Raw genomic sequence first — 22,147 nt, 5'->3', positions numbered from 1 at the left:
AAGATTGACAAAAAATTTTGAATATTATTTAGAATGCACTTTGGGTAACTCTTCAAACAAAAACAAAAAATAAGGATAAAAAATAACAAAAGTTAAATTTAAAAGATTACATATCAATCATAAAACCTGGAACAGCTAGCTCTCAGCTGTCAGCTCCTCCCTGACCGCCCTCTGAGTCCGGAAGAGGAGTCATACGGTCAGACTTACAGTGAGATTTATCTCAAAACAGCTGGATTTACCTCCACCAATACTTCACAACAGCTGCTTGAGCCAAAATATTGAAAACTAAGGATGCCCCAAAACAAATGAATACAACATAATTGCTTTGTTTGCTGGAGATAGGTACCAGCCCCTTTCAAACCTGCAGTGATAAGCAGGTACAGATAATGGATGGATAAATTACAGAGCCGTACTGGAACAATGAGGGAGGAAGAAAGAAATCCCTCTTGTCACAAGTTATGGATAAGCACACTCATTTGTTATATCACAATATATAAGATCAGTTATGGTGGACAGGTAGCAGAACACCTTATCTGACAATGCCCTGGTCCCCCCCCCTTCCCTTCTGCAGCAACTGAGAGAGAGTAAACTCAGGAGTTGGGTCAGAGGTGATAGGGCTTTTCAGAAACCTTTGAATTTTATGAACGCAGAGCCAACCTCCAACAGCATACTTACAGAAATGGTTCAGATAACTTAAGCAGCTATAAACTATCAGTGTTATCAAAAAAGGAACATTTTAAGACTAATCTTAAAATTAGACAGGGTATATGCCTCTGACTAAAACTAGAAGCTGTTTCCACACGAGAGGAGCCTGATAATCCAAAAACCTTTCTCCCATCGTCCAACTAGGAAGCACCGGTACACCTATAGTCTGAGAGTGAAGTAATCTGTTAGAAACATATGGAAGAATTGAGATGGAGCTGGACTATTCAAATATTCATAAAGAAGAACAAAAACAGTGAACAATCACCACATTTCAAAGTATTATCCTTTCATTTCATTTTTCTCAGAATGAAATGAAGGGATCAGTTGAAGTTTTTTTGCAAAAAAAAAATCACAAAAGCCTTGCCTTGATAAAACAAATGCACAGATCAATTTGTCAAAGTAATTCAGACAGAATAGTACAGATATTGGCAATGTTGTGCACGTGAAAAAAGGATGTCATAAAAAAATGTTTCATATGAGATTTAAAAGGGAACTTCTAGTCAAAGATAACATTTAGGGGCACGCCCGTGGCGGAGCGGTTAGCGCAAACCATATTAGGAGGCCTAATATGGTTTGCGTGTTCGCATGTCTTCCCCCTCTTCCTGTCAGCTCACTGTAAAAAAAAAAACGTGTGCCACTAGAGCTGCAAAAAAAAATAAAAAAAGATAACATCTAGATTAATAATATCACTCATAGACATTTTTTAGACTGACTCTTATTTTGTCCTCAAGATGTCAAATTCCTTTGTTAAACCACATGTGGCGAAATATGCTGTCATGGTCAGGTTTATAGAAAGAAGAGAAACTCTGCTAAACAAACATCCAAAACTAAGTTAATGTAAAAAGTCTGCACATTACGTTACGTTGACAACTAATTAATACCCATGAGAGAGTCATATACTCCATTTTGCCAAGACTTAACCATCATATGAAGCAATACTTGACTTTGAGCTTCTGACTGGTCACCTAGAGCCAAGAGAGATACATCTGAGGTAGGATATATTTTATACTTCTCATGTGTAATTTAATGTTTCAGGTATAGCATTTTCTTTAGTTAGCTTTATGTTTTAAATGATGCATGATGTATGGAAATTATAGATATTTAGGAGCTAATTTTCCTTTTTATTAATCATCTGTATCTCCAGTATTCATAGTTATTGTTAATAAAAATAGCACATGCAAAAAATAATATCTTTAATATTTGTTGCACATAGCATTGATGGTGAAGTGTATGGTAGAATCACTTGTTTTTTTTATGTGTAGCTATTGTTTGTAGTTAAAAAATCTGCATGGGGTAACCCCAGAAATGAAATAAAAATAAACTCATTTTTCAATTTAGTTTAATTTTATTAGGATGGCAAAATTAATAATTCAACAAATTTCAGCTTAATTTCAAATGCACATATTAATTTTTGCAGTACATCACAATGGTGTTGGAATACTTTTACCCCTAGCTTTTACTTCTTTTTTCCTTTTACCAAAACAATTCATAGACATTGATAAACGTAAAGAATACCAAGCCCCTCTAAAGGTATTAATTCTGCATCCTTTTCCTGCACACGTCTCTTAAGATTTGTGACAATGTGGGGTTTTCTCAAAGCTTCTTATTCTATAAATAATTTTGTGTTAAGGCATATTAGGAAGGCAGTCCTTCTACTGTTTTTTAATTAATGTACAGAATATGATCTTTAATATTTTACAATCACATTCCTGTAAGGTTTTCACATTCTCCCCGTGCATGTGTAAGTTCTGCCTGGGTACTGCACTTTTCTGTCGCAGGCTTCTAGCAAAGGAATATGACGTTAATTGAAAAGGAAACTTTATTAACGACTGCTTGCATTAACTTTCTTTGAACCTGCATTAATAATCAACCATAAAGTCGAACCCATCAGTGCTGTTTGCCCTGAGCCAGGCTGTAAGGCTGAAGATTTCTGAATAGCCAGGATCTTAGGCCATGAAAACATAAACACCTGCATTAGGCCGCTGACCTAGCCTGGACAGACATATGTTTTACCTATAAACCCTGATGTTTTACTTGAAAAGTTATGGTGAGCAGATAAACTCAGTATTTACAAAATTGCAAGAATTGCTGAAAAGAACACAGTTATGAAAAATATTGTGTAGCCTTTTTCAGGGACACTTTCTTGACTCTTTTGTGCAAAGCCCCGAGATATTTTTTGTAAATATGAAATATTTCAATTCCTCATAAATAGCTAAACTTTTAAACTGTTAACATTTTCTGTTCTTAGACATAAGCAAAATTTTGGATCTCCGAGATGAATACCCCATCTTTTAACCTCAACGTGTCAAGCAGCCTGAATTACAGAGACTCTCCCAGCACTGCTCTAGCAAAAAACATGATCGTCGTGGCTCTTGGCATCACTATCAACTATATCAATGGGACATTGATCCACACCTTCAGAAAACACGAAGTCAGCTTTTTCTTCCTTGATTATGAGTTATCATTGTCAGATATCAAATAAAATCAAACTAAATGGGGTGAAAACGCTTTAAAAAACATTTCTTCTCTTTCAGATATTTTACATGAACCCTCGCTACGTCCTCTTCATCCATCTGGTGGTGAACGATATGATCCAGCTGACTACATCAATCAGCTTGTTTGTCTTTAGTTATGTCTTCTACAAAATTAATGCCTCCTTTTGTTGCTTCATTGTGATCTTTGCTGTTTTCACCACTGTCAACACACCATTAAACTTAGCTCTGATGGCGGTGGAGTGCTACGTCGCCGTTTGTTTCCCACTGCGACACGCTGAACTCTGCACCATCAAACGAACATACTTTCTCATCGGCTGTATTTGGGTTTTGAGCGCAGCTTCAATTTTACCAGACATCTTTATTATCCTGGCAACCGAGCCTCTATGGTTATTTTACTCCACAATATTTTGCTCAAGAGACAATCTGTTCCGGCACCCGATACATTTGCAGAAAAGGGATGTTTCTCATATCATCTTTTTATCTGGAGTTTGGTTCACCCTTTTCTTTACCTATTTCAGAATCTTTTTTGTTGCTCATGCTGCTAACTCCGCTGAAAAAAATGCCAAAAAGGCCAGAAATACGATCCTGCTTCATGGCTTTCAGCTACTTCTGTGTATGCTAACATATGTTGCTCCTTTGGCTCAAAAATTTCTTATCTTCATGGCTCCTGCTTATTATCTCCAAATGCTTTTTCTTTGGTACATATTTGTCCAGATTCTTCCCAGGTTGGTGAGTCCTATTGTGTATGGGCTACGGGACAAAACATTTGAAAAGCATTTGAGAAAGTATCTTTTGTGCACTATTAGAGCAGCCAACAAACTACATCCGTAAGCAAAGTTTTTTTTGTTGATCTAGATAAGCCCATCCTTTTAAAAAAAAAAATCAACATTAAAAAAACAGCTGGGACAGAAAATCATTAATTTTGTCTGGAGGAGTGATGCTTATAAAGAAGCTTTCTTTATGGTTTTAAGCAATACAAAAAGAGATTATTTTGTCAAAAACAGATATGAGACCAAAACTAAACAACATGCAATGAATAAATGTAATTTTAATATTAAAACAATTTGTAAATTAAGATAAAAAAGATGTTGAAGTCTTAATGTTACATGTATGAAATAAAATATATTTGATTCATTTTCTAAATCCTCTTGGGGAGCTCAAATCTTACATGTGAATTTCCATGGTAGTGACTATGGTGAACATTTTTAGGTCTATTACTATTACTATTACTAAGACTGAGACTTACTGTTAAAAATTGAACATGTTAACAGTCCCATGTTTCATGTTGCTGTTAACAATAGAACAAAAGCCAGTCACATTCCCCTTTGAAATACGGAACTATTGTCCACCTGCTTTCATTGTACAGTATATGACTCTCAGTAAAAAACAGCTTTCTCTCTGATTCTTTTGCTTCCTTTTCCATTAGGTGGCAAGACTTTCCCAAGAAACATGTTTCAAATATTTATAACTTTGTTATAAATGTAATTCTGGTGTCAATCACTGTAGTTTAATGTAATTTTTGAGCCTTATTATTTTAAATCTGACTGCTGATTACCGTAATATAGGTTTGGTAAAGCTATGATGTAAATTAAAAATATATTGAAATCAAATTATCAGCTATTTGTATCATTTTAGTACTATGTTTTATGCAAGGCAGGCACAAATCTATGGTTAATAATAATATTCAGACATGAGACAACGGAAACTTTTTATATTTTATATTGGTTTCAAGGTAAAAATCCCTCAAGTCCTGCTGTGCTGCTTGTATTGCTTGATAGTATATGTTATTTTACTGGAACCTTAGGGTAATAAAATAATAATAAATAAAAAAAACAACTGAAAAGTGGCTGTTGGAAATGTTTTTAATCCTTATGTGATGTTCGGGTCAGTGGGACCCGTTTTCATTTTCTACTGAAATAAAAATGATATAAGTAATACATTTTTCAAACTCAGATTCACTGGCCTCGGCTCATTTTCTGTGAAGAACATTTATCGGAAAACGATTTTGATGACTACACGGCATACACCCCCCACCCCACACCCACGCTCTGAGTAGAAAGCCGCGGAACACAAATCCTCTGGCCCCAAGCTCGGATCGTCCAATCAAAACACTGGAAATTCACACGTTATGCTTACGTTCTGCCAGAAAGTGTACAACCACCGAGTGTTGGTTGTCCTTGCTGACTCATTGAAGGATCGATGTGAATCTTTTCGGTTCAATAAATTAACATTATTAGTTAGCCTTTATTTGTGATTTTATGCATAAAAATTAAATTACATTTATCTTATATAAAATGGCATTTCTAGTGTGTTGGTTTCTATTTTCAGTTGTTTGATTATTGGGCCTCTGCGCTTGTCACTAGCCTCGGACCCTGCAGATTTTGGTGCCGCTGCTAGTGGTGCGTCCTTAAACGCATTTGAGAACAACATACAACAACACAACATTTGAGCAGGCAGAGGCAGGCTTGAGGTCTTTATTGACATCCTTGTTCTCTGATTTCCATTTGGAGTTTGAGGCCTGGAGAAGGAGCAAGCCACCTAGCTGGGGTCTGGGCTGGAGAATGGTGTTGGGTCCTGAGATTTGGCTGGGGCTGGGACTGGCACTTCTGCTCTCCCTGGGAATAGGATGTGGGGCTTAAGCATGGAGGGTAGGGTGTAGGGGAGGCAGCATTTCAGGGTTATTGGGGTGGCCTCTGGTTGGCTGGCCCACTCAGTTCTTGTTGGCCCGATCTCCGGGTGGACGGGCTTATGGGTTGTTTTGGCTGGGATCAGGGTGTGTGTGGGGGGGGGGGGGTTAGGGCTGGAGTATGGACCCGGTATGTCAGGTCTGGGGTATGATGGGTTTAGGGTAGTCCTGGGGTGGCTTCCTCCACCCCAACCTGATGATGGGGATCATTTCCTGGGTCTGGATACCCCTCTTGGGTGCCAGTCCTCACAACCACTGTTAATTATTTTTCTCACAGATAAACCTTACATACACAAGTGCACTTTCGCAAACAACTACAGGTGCTTGGATCCAGTTGCTTACAGATTCACTCCTATATAGATAGACCCTATAATTATCTTTGGCTCTCACTATATAATACTACATATTTTTAGTTTTTTTGCATAAGTTTTAGTTTTCAAGGTTTTGGTTGTTTGTACCTGTGATACTTTTTTGGTTGGTTTTGCTGTTCTTTTTATATATGCCTCTGCTAGTATAGAAGCAGACTCCCAGGATGTTATCTTGTACTCTCGTCTTCCTCTACTCTATTTTTGTCATCTTTTCTCCAATTTAACATTTTGCCTCATCTTTTTCTCTTCCTTTTTTCTCTTATACCTTTCCGTTTCTGTGTCCATTGAACCCAAAATAATATCTAATGAAGATTTTTGCATATATGTCAATCGGAGCACTAAGGCAAAAGCAGTAATGCTCCACTTGTGGAAGTTAATCTGCTGGGCTATCTTTTGTATTAAAACAGTAATTCTTAATGCTAAACTGCCAGACAGGACATGCAAGAAAAAATAAAATAAAAAAATAAAGCTTATAACAAGCTTGGACAAACACAGTGACTTCTATCATCATCCCAATGCACTTGCAACAGTCTAACATGCAGCTGCTTTTTGCCGCATTCACACAAACACGTCACACACCTAACATGCACACACACACACACACACACACACACACACAAGCACAAAAACGGCCACCCACACACATTACATTGCTGACTATTTTTTTATTCCCATGACTTTCCTCCTTATTAACTATATATAGGGATATGTCAAGCAGGCCTGACTTATTGTGTGTACTATAACCTTATGTGACCATCAGCAGGTGAGTCTGTGCTTTCTGCTTCTCTTCAGACAGAATTGTTATTGCTTAGTAATAATTAAATATCCTCTGTTAGGGAAAAATGTAAGATGTGCAATGCATTGATTGTGATTAATACAATGTATTTTGTCCTTCTACTGATGTTACCCATTATGAAAGATATTGTGTTCATAAATCTCACTGTTATCCTTTCCAGTTTAAACTGTTTTGCTGTCTTTGGTTTTCTGAGATACATTTGTTACAGCAGTGGAGAAAATAATTATTGATCAAAACAAGATACATATAGTCACACACTACAGTGTGGTCTCAAAATGCATCACATAAACACATTTTATTGCTATGATCATAAACCATTAAAAAACATCTTGATTTCAACATGTAAAACGTGTTTAAATGGATCAACCCTTTTAGGTAAAAACTTCTATGATCTTTGAAAATAAGCCTGAAGTGAAAATATAAATTTGTTTAACATAAAGACCTGAATAATTGAGTGCAGATTACAAAACTAACATGAGCTAAGATACACAGTGCCCACAAAATAACAGAAAGTTGGTATATTGTATTTTTAACCTATATTGAAGAATATTTGTATTCTATTTATTCATATCAACCATGTGAATAAATATTAAAACCATTTAACTGATTTGTTTCTGACAGTGTAAGACATTAGTTTAACTTTTACCTGTTGCACATTTCTCCACAGGCTGGCACACTCTGTCAGATGACTTATAACCCCTCTAATTGCTGGGATGAATAATACTACAACTGTCATTCGGGATCCACTCTACGTAGCAATCATCAAAAATGTGATCACTGTTCTCCTCTCCCTTGCAATCATCTACATTAATGGCACTCTGGTTCACACATTTAGAAAAAATCAGGTAGGCTATCAATTTTGTCTATGTCCATTTTTATATCAAGCCAGATTGAGAGTTTTGCTCAGATCATTCCAGTGTGCCCAAACCAATAAGGTAATAAAGTATCTGTCTGTCTGTCTGTGTAGCAAATTTATATCTGTGGCTTTTGTGTAATAGCTCAGATAACCCAGACCTAGCTGTCTATTGTTGTGAAAGGTCACAATTTAAAAGGTATGAAGTTAAATACAGAGAAGTTAGGCAAGCATTATAGAAATGTTATGTTGAATCTGCTGTTCTTGCAGTTTAAAAGTGAACTATGCAAATAAATTACAGTAGTAGAAGAAATTAGCCCATTTAGAATATCTTCATAAAACATCCAATTGAAATGGGGAATGAATCTCAAACTGTGTTGCTTTATTCAAACATTAGGCAATGCACTTTTAAAGCATTTCATATGTCAAACTACAAAGCAATATGAAAATATAAGTGTTCTTTCCGTTCTATTTTTTCTGAAAGTTCTGTTCCTTATTTTTTGTTATCAGTTGTTTAGGTCTGATTTAATTTTTTACTTTTTTTTACTTTACAAATTTCCTTTTTCCTACGAAAAGTCTTAATTATGTACTGAAGGGCTTGCTGACTTTTGAATCTATAAAAAGTTAGTTTGCTCCAGCTGTTAAAAATAATGCAATGATAGAATTAGGTGATCAGAAAATGTCTGATTATCTTCATGTAAATCAAGAGATAGCATAAGACTTGTAAAACTAAAATACATAAAAAGTTTTAACTCACAACAGCAAAAGCATTTCAAAGGAGAGCTTTGTCACAATACTCAATTGGAAGATAATGTAAGAACGTGATGGAAATTTAATTATGACTTATGACATAATATTTACGAAAACAATTTCAAATCAAATGTCAGAAAGAACAAAAGATACTTTAACCAATTGGTATCAGGATTATGTAATGCCATGGTCTTAGGAACTCTAAACTAAAAGGTAAAATTGCTAACATATCAAATCTTCCTTTCTTTCTACAATAATCTTGTTCTTTGTTTCAGGTTTTCAACACAAACTCCCGTTACATCCTTTATATCCACCTGGTAATCAACGATATCATCATGCTGGCATTGATGATCCTCCTCCAAGTCCTGAGTTACATATTGTTCACACTCAATGTCTCATTCTGTATCATTATGCTAATGATTGCCATATCTTCCAACCTAAACAACCCCTTAACGCTTGCGGCCATGGCTTTAGAGTGTTACCTGGCCATATGCTTCCCTCTGCGCCACCCCCAGATCTGTACGGTCAGGAAAACCTACATTGTGATTGCTGTGATATGGTTTCTAAGTTTACTGACAATACTACCAGATGTGTTCATAGTGATGGCTACAAGACCTGCAGAGTACTTTCATTCCAGGATTTTCTGCTTGTGGGCAAACATTTTCACAAACCCGATCCTTGCAGAAAAGAGAGATGTGTCCAACATTGTGTTTCTAGTCATTGTTTGGCTCATTCTCTTCTATACATACTTCAGAATTCTTTTCACTGCACAGGCTGCTTCAGCAAATGCAAAGAAAGCGAGGAACACCGTCCTACTCCATGGCTTCCAGCTGTTGCTGTGTATGCTAAGCTATGTTCATAGTATAACAATAGTGGGCCTTTCAAGTTTGTTTCCGAATGATATTCTGACCATTCGATATGTAATTTCAATACTGATTCAGGTTATGCCACGTCTCATCAGTCCGATGGTTTATGGTATAAGGGACAAGATGTTCAGAGAGTACTTGAAACGATATCTGTTGCTCACCAATACAAATGTTAATCCAGAAAAGATTTAAATAAGACCAACACAATGTTGTATCACTTCAAGAACATTTTGCAAGACCCAGCAATTTTTTTTGTGTTAGGTTCTTTATTTTGCTGTTTTCTACTACCCTTCAACAAAAGGGTAAAACTTGGCTATGTCAGTAAAAGTATATCCCAGTGGGAAGGTAGTACTTTTGATATTACTCAGAGGGAAGGAGCTGAATATTTTGATTTGGTACAACTTTCTCATTATGATAATTCAGTCATCTCTGTATTAAAGTTTTGTTTCATAGTGTACTTGATGTGAAAATGAGGGACGTTATGACTGATCTATTTCACAAATCAGGGAAGCCTGGAGTATACATGTAGAAATGTGAGTTCATTCAAAATTACAGCCATACGGAAAGTTTGAAGTGACTTTACATAAGTTATAGAGTGAAACTGGTTTGAGAGATGGCAGGTTGAAATTAGTTTCTGTAACAAGCTTCAAATAACTCGTTGATGCAAACTGTTTGTTCAGAGTAGACAAGAGAGCCCAGGTTGGAAATAAAACCTGGTGTTCTCCAGCCATAGCTTTTGATTATTTCAAACTAGTTAAACTTTGTATTAGAATTTAAATTAATTTCCAGTCAGCAGAAGCTTGTAACATTGACAAATTTGTTATAGTGAACAATTTGTTGTCCCAAATGAATCTTAGTCACCCAAACATTCAACAGCTCTTGCTTGGCTTTCTTTACTTCTTTAACATTTTGGTGAATGAAAGGCAGTTCTGAGGGGGGTGGTCGTTTCATTTTGTATCTTGAACCATAAAACATTGACATTTAACTAGTTTAGATATCTTCCCCTGGAACCTTATTTGGTGTTGAGTCCTTGATTATAAATTATGGGTGTTAAAGAACAGTCCAAGAAAATTAAAAGATTATTATAATTGAAGTACACAGATAAAAAGAGAGATTAAAGGAGCAATAAGTGCAATGTCAACACTAGGTGTGGCTTGAGTCTGTAGACCCAAACAACATGTTTGACAAGTCACACCTCTCTCTACCCCCACTCCAGCTGGCGCAAAGGATAAATACACAGCAAAACAGCATCACCTTTCAGAGGAACATGTCTAGTGAAGAAGTAACTAACTTATAATTTTATAATGCTGTTAGCAAGAGAATGTTTCAACCCACTGGGCATTCTCTCAACCATTTTGTGCCTACGCAACACAGCTTTGATGGTGGCATTTTATTGGCAGGGAGGGGCTGAGCCCTGAGTGGCAGCTATTCACATGGATTTACATGCGTGCTCGTGTGTATTTCTTAGTGTTCCCATTTAGTGCCATTACTTTCTCATTTATTTACTCTGTATTATTAGATAGGCTCTGTTAGTTTCCCCCCCCCCCCTTGTGTTTCTCCCCGTCTGCCCCATAATTTTTTCTCCCTCAGCCAAGCAACCAGGTAATTAGCAAATCCCATTCACATGTGTCTCCTTATATAGCGTATAGCCTGCACCTGTTCTCAGCTCCGTTTAAGCTGTCAGTTTGTTTTTATTTGTTACTGGGTTCTTTTGTTGGCTACCATTCTCCATGCCTTGTTTGCTTCATCCTGGTTCTGGGTGCTGATTGTCATTCTCATTAAAGCTTTCAAGTTTATCATGCTGCTACCAAACTGTTGTCTACATCTTGGTCCTAAACAAAAAAATTATGAAAAGCGGAGGCACACCTTTGAATAAATTTTAAGGCAAAACCTCAAACAGAGTGTTTCCTTGTTTGACATTGTCATGATTTTGTTGTGGATGAACCCGGACACAGCACGCACACACAGGGGAGTTCGTTAAGACAGTTTATTGCAGGTGGATGGTGGTGACATGAGAAACCAGAGTTTACCAGTCGGAGGTGAAGGATGCAAGAGCTGGCTGGCAGGTACAGAGTCCAAAAACATGAGCAATAATCCCAAGGCAAAGTGGAGCTGGGCTGCTGCGGAACAAGGAACGAGACCAAGACGAAGTGATCAAAAGTTAGCAGCGCAGCCAAACAAAACCCAAACCTGACGAGACAGGAACCAAGGCGGGGAAACAGGAGCAGACAGGCATGATGGTCAGGAACAAACACTACGAGCCAGCGACGAGGAAACAACCGAGGTGAGTTTAAAAAGGGAGCCTGACAGGTGACGAGAATGAAGGCTAATTAGTGTCCAGACAGGTGTGACTAATTGCTGAAGGAGGGTGAGCCGAGTGAACTGCAAAAATGACAAGAAAAGAAACCAGACAAAACCTAAACCATGACAGACATAATGGAAAAATTAAAAGCAATCAAAAAATATGTCAGGGAGAATATTGTAGATATCCACAATTCTAATTCTTTTGGTGCAATTTCCAGATTGAAGGTTCAACGATTGGTTGAAACTGCATATACTGTATATAAATGGGTCGACTTGCTTAAGCTGAGTGAGTATATGGTTGCAGCAGCTCAGTGAGACAGAGCGGGGCAATACCATGTAATGCTTTAACAACAAACAAAAGGACTTTAAAATGAATCCTGAAATGTCAACCAGTGCAACAAGGTTAAAACAAGTGTTGTGCAATTGCACAGTGTTTTAAAGTTATTTAATGTTTAATAAATAACTCTCTGTCTATTAGGTATTGTCCAGTGAATATCAGCCTAAGAGATAATATCAGAACCATAGTTGAAAGGGATGATTCGAGCACTGGCGTTATCTTAACAGCAAACTCTGCACACATAGAATAAATGAGTGACAAGTTCTCTTCAAGTTCAAGAATGTATTAACAGAAAAAAAATGAACATCCACAGAACATCAGTATAGAATGCTGTTTATTTCAATTAACACTATGTTTCAATAAACAAATCCTCTGTACGAGGCTTTTACTTAACTACTAAGCAAAATGAAGATAAAAAGAAGCTAAGAAACAATCTAGACACAAAAAGAAACAAAAGACAAAACAAAGTGGTTGATCATCATCAGCATCATCAGAATAATTCAGTGAATCCTGATTCACTGCAGATCTGAGTTAAAGAACCAAAGTTCATCTTAAAGAATGTTAATTGTGGTCTGAAGTAGTTTAACTAATTCAGAACATTTGGTATGTGTTTCAACCCAGTCACAATGCAAATCCTGAGTTAAACAAAACATTATTTTATGAAATAACATTTTAAAGAATGATTTTCTCAGTAAACATCAGTAAACGCTCAATTTTATTAATGCAAATATACCTCCGGGAGGCTAGGGGTCGATGAAGCGATCGGTCGCTAAAATCAGCTAATCTAAAGTAACACAAAACACCTTTGAATCAACATTAATATTCCATATTAATGTGGCAATAATGCTCATTGCTATATCAAAACAATGGTGGAGCGAACAAAACAAACCTTATGTTTGAAACAAACCGTATATCTGGGAGGAGCAGAAGTTATCCGGAAGCTAATAGCAATAGGCTAGCGGACATTCGGCACTAATTTAAAAAAACTTCTGCTTTATTTTAGTCGTAATGAGCGGACCGGATGACACAAACATCAATAGCCCATCAATTTATAAAACCCTAGTGGAGATAACATTTGTTATAACCATAAAAACACACTTGAATTACATCGGCAATGGCATGGTTTAAAGAATGCTACCGGGAGCTACCCTGTAAGCTCCATGTGTTCCAAAACACAGTGAAAATGCATTAAGTAACCTTCTAAATAACCCATTTAACTTTCCCTGTTTATTTCTCTGCCAAACCTGTTGGTGCCTCTGTGCCATTTTGGTTCACTTTGGGTCTCCAAGGCAAAACAGTACTCCAAGGACACGTTGGTTATTTCAACAGCGGGCATGGGGCTCTGAGCTAGCTGAAACGTGGTCGGAGCAGGCCACGAGTTGCAGTCGAGTCCCAGCATGCAGTAGGCCATCTCAGTCCAGATTTTGCTCTCAGCTTGGGAAAATGGGTTCTGTGCTGGCTGCTCTGGCTCTGTCTGGAGTCCGTTTGCTGCAACAGTTTGATTTGGCCGTCAGGTCCTCCGCTCCGCACAGGACAAACACAATTTCCCCTTTTTGTCGCTCCATTGAAGCAACGGGAAATGAGTTTCACAGAAAGCACATTTTACTCAGCTTGTGAGCCTTTGAGCCCCATGTGAGACCCGTGTGGCTGGCTTGCTCCCCAGAGTGGATCCTCTCCTTCAGAGTCCAAGGCAAGAAGAGTAATACCCCGTTTACACTATCCCTTTTTAACCGTGCTGAGACCAGTCCGAGCTCGGTAACCGAGATAACCATCGAGTGTAAACGGAACGCAAGCTGAACTCAATCAAGCCAGACACAACCGGACTGTGCTAAATGCAGCCCAGTTCCAGGTGTGGGCTCGGCCTATTTTTTCTCTGGCCCGGTTCTCTAATAACAAAGAGTGCATGAGCAGACCGCGTCAACTCCGTGTGGTCAGCTGACATTTCAGACATTCATAAAAATACTAGCTTCCCTACTGTGCCACACGATTTCAAGTGATGATCCTGCTTAGCAGTGTGATGAACCTCAGCATCTGTCGTTGTTTCTTGCGTCTGTAAATCCTTATTAGACGTTCGTTTGTCTTATCCATTTCCCAAAAGCCAACTCTGTCAAGTAAATTCACCAAAAGTTGCCGTCTTCGCCTGACTCTCCACAAACAATGACATATCACAATTATAACCAAGCATAACTGCCTTAATGTTACGGGCACCGCCATTTTGATTTGTTTGGTCCTGCCTTCAATCCCAGAGAGCAGTAGTACCGCAGATCATCACTAGGAGCCGAGGAGCAGAGATAGCGTGATATGTAAACAGTCGTTAAAACCAAGCTCGGCTTGGTTAACTGATCCAAGCTCGGACCGAGCTCGGCATGGATCGGTTTAACAAGGGTAGTGTAAATGGCTTAAGATAGTGAGGTGAAGTCTGGCTTCATAGCAGGCACCCTGCTGAGAGAGGCTGTCTCTGTGTGGATGTGTGAAATTCCTTCGCTTACAACCCATTTTGATTTCTTCTCAGGTTACATGTTGTTCCCAATTCAATCTGAATGTTGCCATGGCTTGATGGCACAACACAAGGGAACACCATATTAGCTGAAAAATAGGCATGTGTCAGTTTTGCAAAAACAGATAACCAAATATTTTATTATGAAAGGCCTTTTATTATACTAAGCCCTGACCTGAGGTGAAATAACTAAGGAATGAATTAGAAATCCATAAAGATCACATTACAAGTATTGAAGGAGAATTTAAGACTGAAAAAAATCAGTCCTAGGAAACACGGTTTTGACTATGGAAAAGAAATTGGTTAATATTTTTACCAAAGATCAAATGAAGGGCACTGGCTAAAGAATAACTGAGGCAATTGGTAGAACAAATGCACATAGAAACACACACAATCTGTTTTTCTGTGTGCTCAACAGGCTACATGTTTGTTCAGGACATGAGTCCTCCTCTCCATGACATTTGAAACCAGCAAAGAAGACTACAAGATATTAAGCTAAAACCAGGTGTCTTAATTCTGGATGAAATGGCGATCACAACGAGCATGAAGCTGCACCCAGGAACAAGGAAGCTTTTTGGATGTGTCATTGCCTGCACATTCAGGAGAGCAGCAACATATGTTTTTATGTTGACAGGAAGCACAACAAGATGGAAGCAAGTGGTGGCTTACCATTTCAGTGGTAATTCCATTAATTGGGAAAATTACAAGCCAATTATCATAGAAATAATCGAGAGAGCACCTTCAGACTTTTTGTGGTGAACATCACCACTGACAGTCCAAATCTAGCTATATGATGGTCGTTTGGACGACAAAATATATATCCAACCAACACCCAGCAAGACCAAATAAAAAGCAGGAAAAATGTTAACACAATGTTGAGCCATCAGTCTGGTCCAGTTAACTGAGAAGCTGAGAGGACCAAGCAAGGCCCAGTGCATTCTTCAGCGAGCTCTCAAATGCCATGTATACGCTAAAGGAAGAAGCCAGTCTGTTACAAAGCATGCTTCCTTTCATGTCAGAATATGCAAAGAAAAATAACCAGCATTGGTTATTTTAACCTTTTTGACAATGCTAAGATAATATAAAACAAATGCATTTCCTGACATGCAGTGAATACCAACTTTGTGAAGGCTATAGTGTTAAAGTGCTGTTCAAACTTCTTGATGATTGCACTTCTCTTTATGCAACGAAGGCACAAATGGTTAATAACATTACTTAGAAATAGAAAACCAGAAAAATATATATTTTATATTGGTTTCAATGTATAACACCCTCAAGCCCTGCCGTACTGTTTGTTATGCTTCCATAGCATAAGATGTTTTACTGGAAGCCTAGGGTAATGAAAGAATAAAAAAAGTAGTGTGTGTTGGAAATGTCTTAAATAAAATGTATAACATTTAAGGAAATCTCTCAGAGAACACAGTTAGATCCCATATATGTGAATGTTAACTTGAAGCAAAATAAGTGTTGGTTGTTGAAACTCGAACTTCATAGATGTGTGAAATACAGCTTTTCATTAATTTTATTTGCTTTGGGAATTAGACACTGAGATGGAGCACATAGCATTTGCAGAATATGCTCATATTGGCCTACATTGTAGTAGCCTTTTTATTTCAATCATGTTAGAAGACATTATGCTATAAGAACCTGACACTCCCACATTCTAACTGATTCAAACCCTGTACCAGAGATATTAGGTTCCCCATGTAGATCAACTTGTTAAGATTTCCTAAGATGTAAAAAAAAAAAAAAAGCCATATGAGCACTTTTGTTATGTTTTGGTTTAGGAAGGACCTAAATATAAACTGGTAGGTGCAAGATTTTAATAATGAGGGGAAAATGACCAGGTACAAGGAAACAAACCATGAGAAAGAATGACAAAAAATGACAAAAAAAAATCATCCCATCATCCCCACTTTTTGCACATTACTACAAACACGTTGCCCCAGTAGCATGCATACACACACGCACAAAAACACCCACCCACACATATTATTCTGCTGACTATGTTTTTATTCCCAAGACTTTCCTCCATATTAACTATATATTGGGATATGTCAAGCAGAACTGACTTATTGCGTGCAGCGTAACCTTATGTGGCCATCAGCAGGTGAGCTTGTGCTTTGTGACGTTATTTCTGGTTAAGCAGAATAATGATTGCTTAATTAAATATCCTCTGTTAAGGGAATAAAACTGTAAGATGTGTAATACATTGATTGTTACTAACAAAATGTATATTTACTGTTATGCTTTCCAATTTAAAATGTTTTGCTGTCTTTGGTTTGGAGATGCATTTGTTACAGCAGTGGAGAAAATAATTATTGATCAAAACAGATAATTAAACTTTGTACACACTTGTGTTGTCTCAAAGTTCTTGTCATAAAACCTTGTATTTTTATGATGATAAACCATTACAAAATATCTTCATTTGAGAATGTAAAATGTGTTTAAATGGATCACAGTTTTTAGGTAAAAACCTCTGTCATCTTTGAAAATGAGCATGAAGTGAAAATATAAATTTGTTTAAAGTGATGATCTGAATAATTAATAGTGAAGATTACCGAACTAATATGAGCTAAAATACACAATGCCTAAAAATGTCAGATTATTGGTATCTTGTATTTATGAGTCTATGCTGATCAGTGCTTGCATTGTATTTATTATCAAGCATAATAATATTTCAAATATTCAACTGCTTTTTTTCTGACTGTATAAAATAGTGTGTTCTGTTTAACTTTTACCTGTTGAACATTTCTCTGCAGGTTGGCACACTGTCAGGTGTCAGATGTGTCACAACCCCTTTAAATGCTGGGATGAATTATACTGCAACTGTCATTCGGGATCCACTTTCTGTAGCGATCATCAAGAATGTGATCACTGTTGTCCTCTCCCTTGCAATCATATACCTTAATGCCACCCTGGTTCATACATTTAGAAAACATCAGGTAGGCTATCAATTTTGTCTACGTCCATTTTATATAACTTTGCAGAGTCAATTCAAATGTGCCTAAATCAATTATGTACGTTTGTATGTGTGTGTGTGTGTGTGTGTGTGTGTGTGTGTGTGTATGTATCTATCTATCTATCTATCTATCTATCTATCTATCTATCGATCGATCGATCGATCATGGTTTTTGTGTGATAGCCTAAGTAGCCCACACCAAGTTGTCTGTCGTGAAAAGTTACATTTCAAAAGGTAAATATAGTTAAATATAGAGAAGTTAGGTTACAATTATAGGAATATTATTTTTTATTTGTTGTACTTGCAGTTTAAAAAGTGAACTGAGCAAAGAAATGACAGAATAAGAAAATGAGCCCATTGGGAATTTTGAATTGAGACATATCTGCATTATCTTCACAAATATCTATTTAAGATGGAGAATGATCCTCAAAATGTGTTGTTTTATTCAATATTTATTGGTTTTACTCCTGCTGTTACAAATAATGCAGTTATAAAACGTTTGCTGAACTTTGTGATCTGAAAATTCAAAACTAAAATTTAAAACTAAAGGTAAATTTAAAACTTAACATGAGTTGTGAAACTGAAATACATAAACTTTTAACTCACAACAGCAAGAGCATTCAAAAGGAGAACTTTGTAACAATAATTAACTGGAAAAGAATATAACCCACCTTACACATACCACTAGGAAACAACAAGTTTTGTAGATCCTCCAAAAGAAAGAGGTATCAGGCAAAAATAGAAATTTAATGACTTTCTTGCATCATTAGTGAGAGGTTACACACCATTAAGATATTGCTTTTATTGACCTTGTCACATTGTGGTATTTACAAAACCATTTTCAAATAAAATGCCAGAAAGGGAAAAACGTTTCTTCAACAAATTGGTATCAAGATTGTTTGTTATTTGCTTAAGAACTCTAAACGAAAAGGTAAACTTGCTAACCAAATATTTAATTCTTTTTTATTTTCTAAAAAAATCTTGTCCTTTGTTTCAGGTTTTCAACACAAACTCTCGTTACATCCTTTATATCCACCTGGTAATCAACGATATCATCATGCTGGCATTGCTGATCCTCCTCCAAGTCCTGAGTTACATATTGTTCACACTCAATGTCTCATTCTGTATTATATTGCTAACGTTTGCCATACCTTCCAACCTAAACAACCCCTTAACGCTTGCGGCCATGGCTTTAGAGTGTTACCTGGCCATATGCTTCCCTCTGCGCCACCCCCAGATCTGTACGGTCAGGAAAACCTACATTGTGATTGCTGTGATATGGTTTCTAAGTTTACTAACATTCCTACCAGATGTGTTCATAGTGATGGCCACAAGACCTGCAGAGTACTTTCATTCCAGGATTTTCTGCTTGTGGTCTAACATTTTCACAAGCCCGATCCTTGCAGAAAAGAAATATGTGTCCGAAATTGTGTTTCTAGTCATTGTTTGGCTCATTCTCTTCTATACATACTTCAGGATTCTTTTCACTGCAAAGGCTGCTTCAGAAAATGCAAAGAAAGCGAGGAACACCGTCCTACTCCATGGCTTCCAGCTGTTGCTGTGTATGCTAAAGTATGTCTATAATATAACAATAGCTGGCCTTTCAAGTTTGTTTCCGAATGATATTCTGACTATTCGATATGTAATTTCAATACTGATTCAGGTTATGCCACGTCTCATCAGTCCGATGGTTTATGGTATAAGGGACAAGATGTTCAGAGAGTACTTGAAACGATATCTGTTGCTCACCAATACAAATGTTAATCCAGAAAAGATTTAAATAAGACCAACATAATGTCGTATCATTTCAAGAACCCTTTTCAACAGCCAGCAAACTTTTGTGGGGTGCATTCTTTATTTCAGTATACCACAGAAAACAGGCCCAGTGTCAAAGTAGTATGGTGGGAAGGTTGATTTGACTGAATTTTCTCAGTATGACGATTCAGTCATCCCTTGGTTTAAATTTTGTTTCAGTGTTCTTAAAACAAAGTGGGAAGTTATGACTGATTTCTGTCATGAATCAGGGATTAATGTAGAATTAAAAGTTTCCGTGGCATTGTCCTTAAAGGTGCGTTTTCTTACGATGTCCCTTTGGCTAAATGAGTCACTGGAAATTATGCTTTCAAAGGTAAAAAAAAATATCAAATAGGGAAACATCAGGTTTATGTACCTCCTGGTCACTGTAAGGTTTGGTTAAGCAAAGATGTGAATGAAAAAGATATTGAAATTAAATGAGCAGATAGCTGTGTCCTTTAAGGTTTTAATTACTTCTTATGCGAGGCAGTGTGGTAGGAAAGTCAAACTATAACTGACCTTTTGAATAAGACTAGACTTTTGAATAAGGAAACTGTGAAGTGGTCAAGTTCCAGCACTTTGAGAAACAGAGCAGAGATTATCTAGGTGGAAGTAATCGCTTGGTCCAGCTGCAGCCCATCTGCCCTGTCTGTGTCTCCCCTCTGATTTTGCCTCTCACTAATACCTGACAGCGGCCTTGCCACGAGACAAAAACAAAGACAGTCATATCCTATTCATTATCCCGCACAGCAAATACGCCAACATTGACCTTGGCAATCAGCGGGCAGCAGAGCGGATGTGCAGCTCTCGTGTCTCCAGGGCTCACATGTCTGAATTGGCGTCATGTCATAGTGACTTTAGGATAACATTCCAATAACAGGCAGGCACACATAAATGGTTAATAACATGGCTTTAAGGCAAAACACCCTTATGTCCTGGTGTGCTGTTTGTGATGCTTACATAGCATAAGTTATCCTAACCTGACCCTAGCCAAATTAATTTCGCTCCGCCTAGCTCCACTCATTCATCTGGAACAGAGCCATAGGAATGGCGTTTCAAAAGGCTGGGCCTTATCAAAAATCCTTGCCTTTGATTGGATAAGCCACTTGTCTGTCATCTTTATCGACGTGCTATTTCAACCACTCACACCGAAGCCAACCCGTGACGCTGATGAGAGTGACGCAGGAAAAAAAATAAACTTGCCAAATCCCGTCGGGAGAAGGGCGAAAACATTGTTTCCACCAACAAAAGTCTTCAGAGCCGTCCAATTCAATTCAATTTTATTTATATAGCGCCAAATCATGAAACATGTCATCTCAAGGCACTTTACAAAGTCAAGTTCAATCATATTATACAGATTGGGTCAGATTATACAGAATTGGTCAAAAATGTCCTATATAAGGAAACCAGTTGATTGCATCAAAGTCCCGACAAGCAGCATTCACTCCTGGGGAACCGTAGAGCCACAGGGAGAGTCGTCTGCATTGTACATGGCTTTGCTGCAATCCCTCATACTGAGCAAGCATGAAGCGACAGTGGGAAGAAAACCACCCATTAACGGGAAGGAAAAACCTCCGGCAGAACCGGGCTCAGTATGAACGGTCATCTGCCTCGACCGACTGGGGTTACAGAAGACAGAACAGAGAACAAAACAAGAGAAACAAAAAAGCACAGAAGCACACATTGATCTAGTAATCTGTTCTACATTAGATGGTAGTAGCGGGTGAGCCGTCTTCTCTGGATGATGTCACAGTTAACAGAACGCCAGACCAGGTGGTTACCTACTATGAAGAGAAAAGAGAGAGAACAGAAAGTTAAAGCAGAAATGACAACACATAATGCATATTGAAGAACAGTAGAACTCAATATAGTGAGAAAATTAGATCCTGATATACTCCAGTAAACCTAAGCCTATAGCAGTAAAACTATAAAGGGTAGCTGAGAGTAACATGAGTCACTAGTTATAAGTTTTGTCAAAAAGAAAAGTTTTAAGGCCTAGTCTTAAAAGTAGACAGGGTGTCTGCCTCACGGACCAAAACTGGGAGTTGGTTCCACAGGAGAGGAGCCTGATAGCTAAAGGATCTGCCTCCCATTCTACTTTAGAGACTCTAGGAACCACCAGCAGACCTGCGGTCTGAGAGCGAAGTGCTCTGTTAGGAACATACGGGGGTAATCAGAGCTCTGATATATGATGGAGTTTGATTATTAAGGGCTTTATACGTTAGAAGAAGAATTTTAAATTCTATTCTTGATTTAACAGGAAGCCAATGAAGGGAAGCTAAAATTGGAGAAATATGATCCCTCTTGTTGATTTTCATCAGAACTCTTGCTGCAGCATTTTGGATCAGCTGAAGGCTTTGAACTGCATTTTGTAGACTTCCTGATAGTAAAGAATTACAATAGTCCAGCCTTGAAGTAACCAAATGCATGGACCAGTTTTCAGCATCACTCCTGGACAGAATGTTTCTAATTTTGGCGATATTCCGAAGGTGAAAAAAGGAAACTCTGGAAACCTGTTTAATATGGGATTTAAATGACATGTCTTGGTCAAAAATAACACCAAGATTTTTTACTTTATTACCAGAGGCCAGGTTAATGCCATCCAGATTAAGTGATTGATTAAGAACTTTTTTTTTTAAGACTCTGGCCCAAAGATTACAACTTCGGTCTTGTCAGAATTTAGATGCAGGAAATTTAAAGTCATCCAGCTTTTGATGTCATCAAGACATGACTG

At 37.6% G+C, this 22,147-nt stretch overlaps 3 protein-coding genes across 3 annotated transcripts; all 3 read left to right on the top strand.

Annotated features, from left to right (window-relative positions):
- The first annotated feature begins 1,669 nt into the window (after positions 1-1,669).
- Positions 1,670-4,896, top strand: LOC105919687 (odorant receptor 131-2-like). The gene is made up of 3 exons (XM_012855053.3): positions 1,670-1,696; positions 2,954-3,136; positions 3,240-4,896. Exons 2-3 carry the CDS (start codon positions 2,981-2,983, stop codon positions 4,029-4,031), a joined length of 948 nt encoding a protein of 315 aa, XP_012710507.2. The 5' UTR covers positions 1,670-1,696; positions 2,954-2,980; the 3' UTR covers positions 4,032-4,896.
- A 2,095-nt stretch (positions 4,897-6,991) lies between these two features.
- Positions 6,992-11,371, top strand: LOC105919690 (odorant receptor 131-2-like). The gene is made up of 3 exons (XM_012855056.2): positions 6,992-7,017; positions 7,718-7,895; positions 8,929-11,371. The coding sequence occupies exons 2-3, from the start codon at positions 7,764-7,766 to the stop codon at positions 9,709-9,711; spliced, it is 915 nt and encodes a 304-aa protein (XP_012710510.2). The 5' UTR covers positions 6,992-7,017; positions 7,718-7,763; the 3' UTR covers positions 9,712-11,371.
- Positions 11,372-16,744: 5,373 nt separating this feature from the next.
- Positions 16,745-19,666, top strand: LOC118562385 (odorant receptor 131-2-like). Its single transcript, XM_036134756.1, has 3 exons — positions 16,745-16,767; positions 17,420-17,602; positions 18,617-19,666. The coding sequence occupies exons 2-3, from the start codon at positions 17,471-17,473 to the stop codon at positions 19,397-19,399; spliced, it is 915 nt and encodes a 304-aa protein (XP_035990649.1). The 5' UTR covers positions 16,745-16,767; positions 17,420-17,470; the 3' UTR covers positions 19,400-19,666.
- Positions 19,667-22,147: the final 2,481 nt, after the last annotated feature.

Source organism: Fundulus heteroclitus, unplaced genomic scaffold, assembly GCF_011125445.2.
Source record: "Fundulus heteroclitus isolate FHET01 unplaced genomic scaffold, MU-UCD_Fhet_4.1 scaffold_90, whole genome shotgun sequence".
Classification (NCBI taxonomy): Eukaryota; Metazoa; Chordata; class Actinopteri; order Cyprinodontiformes; family Fundulidae; genus Fundulus; species Fundulus heteroclitus.
Note: the sequence above shows the minus strand (reverse complement) of the source record. Positions and strands in the feature narration are given on the sequence as shown.

Coding starts and splice junctions, on each gene's coding strand:
- LOC118562385 (XM_036134756.1), top strand. CDS start 17,471: ATGAATTATACTGCAACTGTCATTCGGGATCCACTTTCTGTAGCGATC. Junction 17,603..18,616: donor ATACATTTAGAAAACATCAG/GTAGGCTATCAA, acceptor CCTTTGTTTCAG/GTTTTCAACACAAACTCTCG.
- LOC105919687 (XM_012855053.3), top strand. CDS start 2,981: ATGAATACCCCATCTTTTAACCTCAACGTGTCAAGCAGCCTGAATTAC. Junction 3,137..3,239: donor ACACCTTCAGAAAACACGAA/GTCAGCTTTTTC, acceptor CTTCTCTTTCAG/ATATTTTACATGAACCCTCG.
- LOC105919690 (XM_012855056.2), top strand. CDS start 7,764: ATGAATAATACTACAACTGTCATTCGGGATCCACTCTACGTAGCAATC. Junction 7,896..8,928: donor ACACATTTAGAAAAAATCAG/GTAGGCTATCAA, acceptor TCTTTGTTTCAG/GTTTTCAACACAAACTCCCG.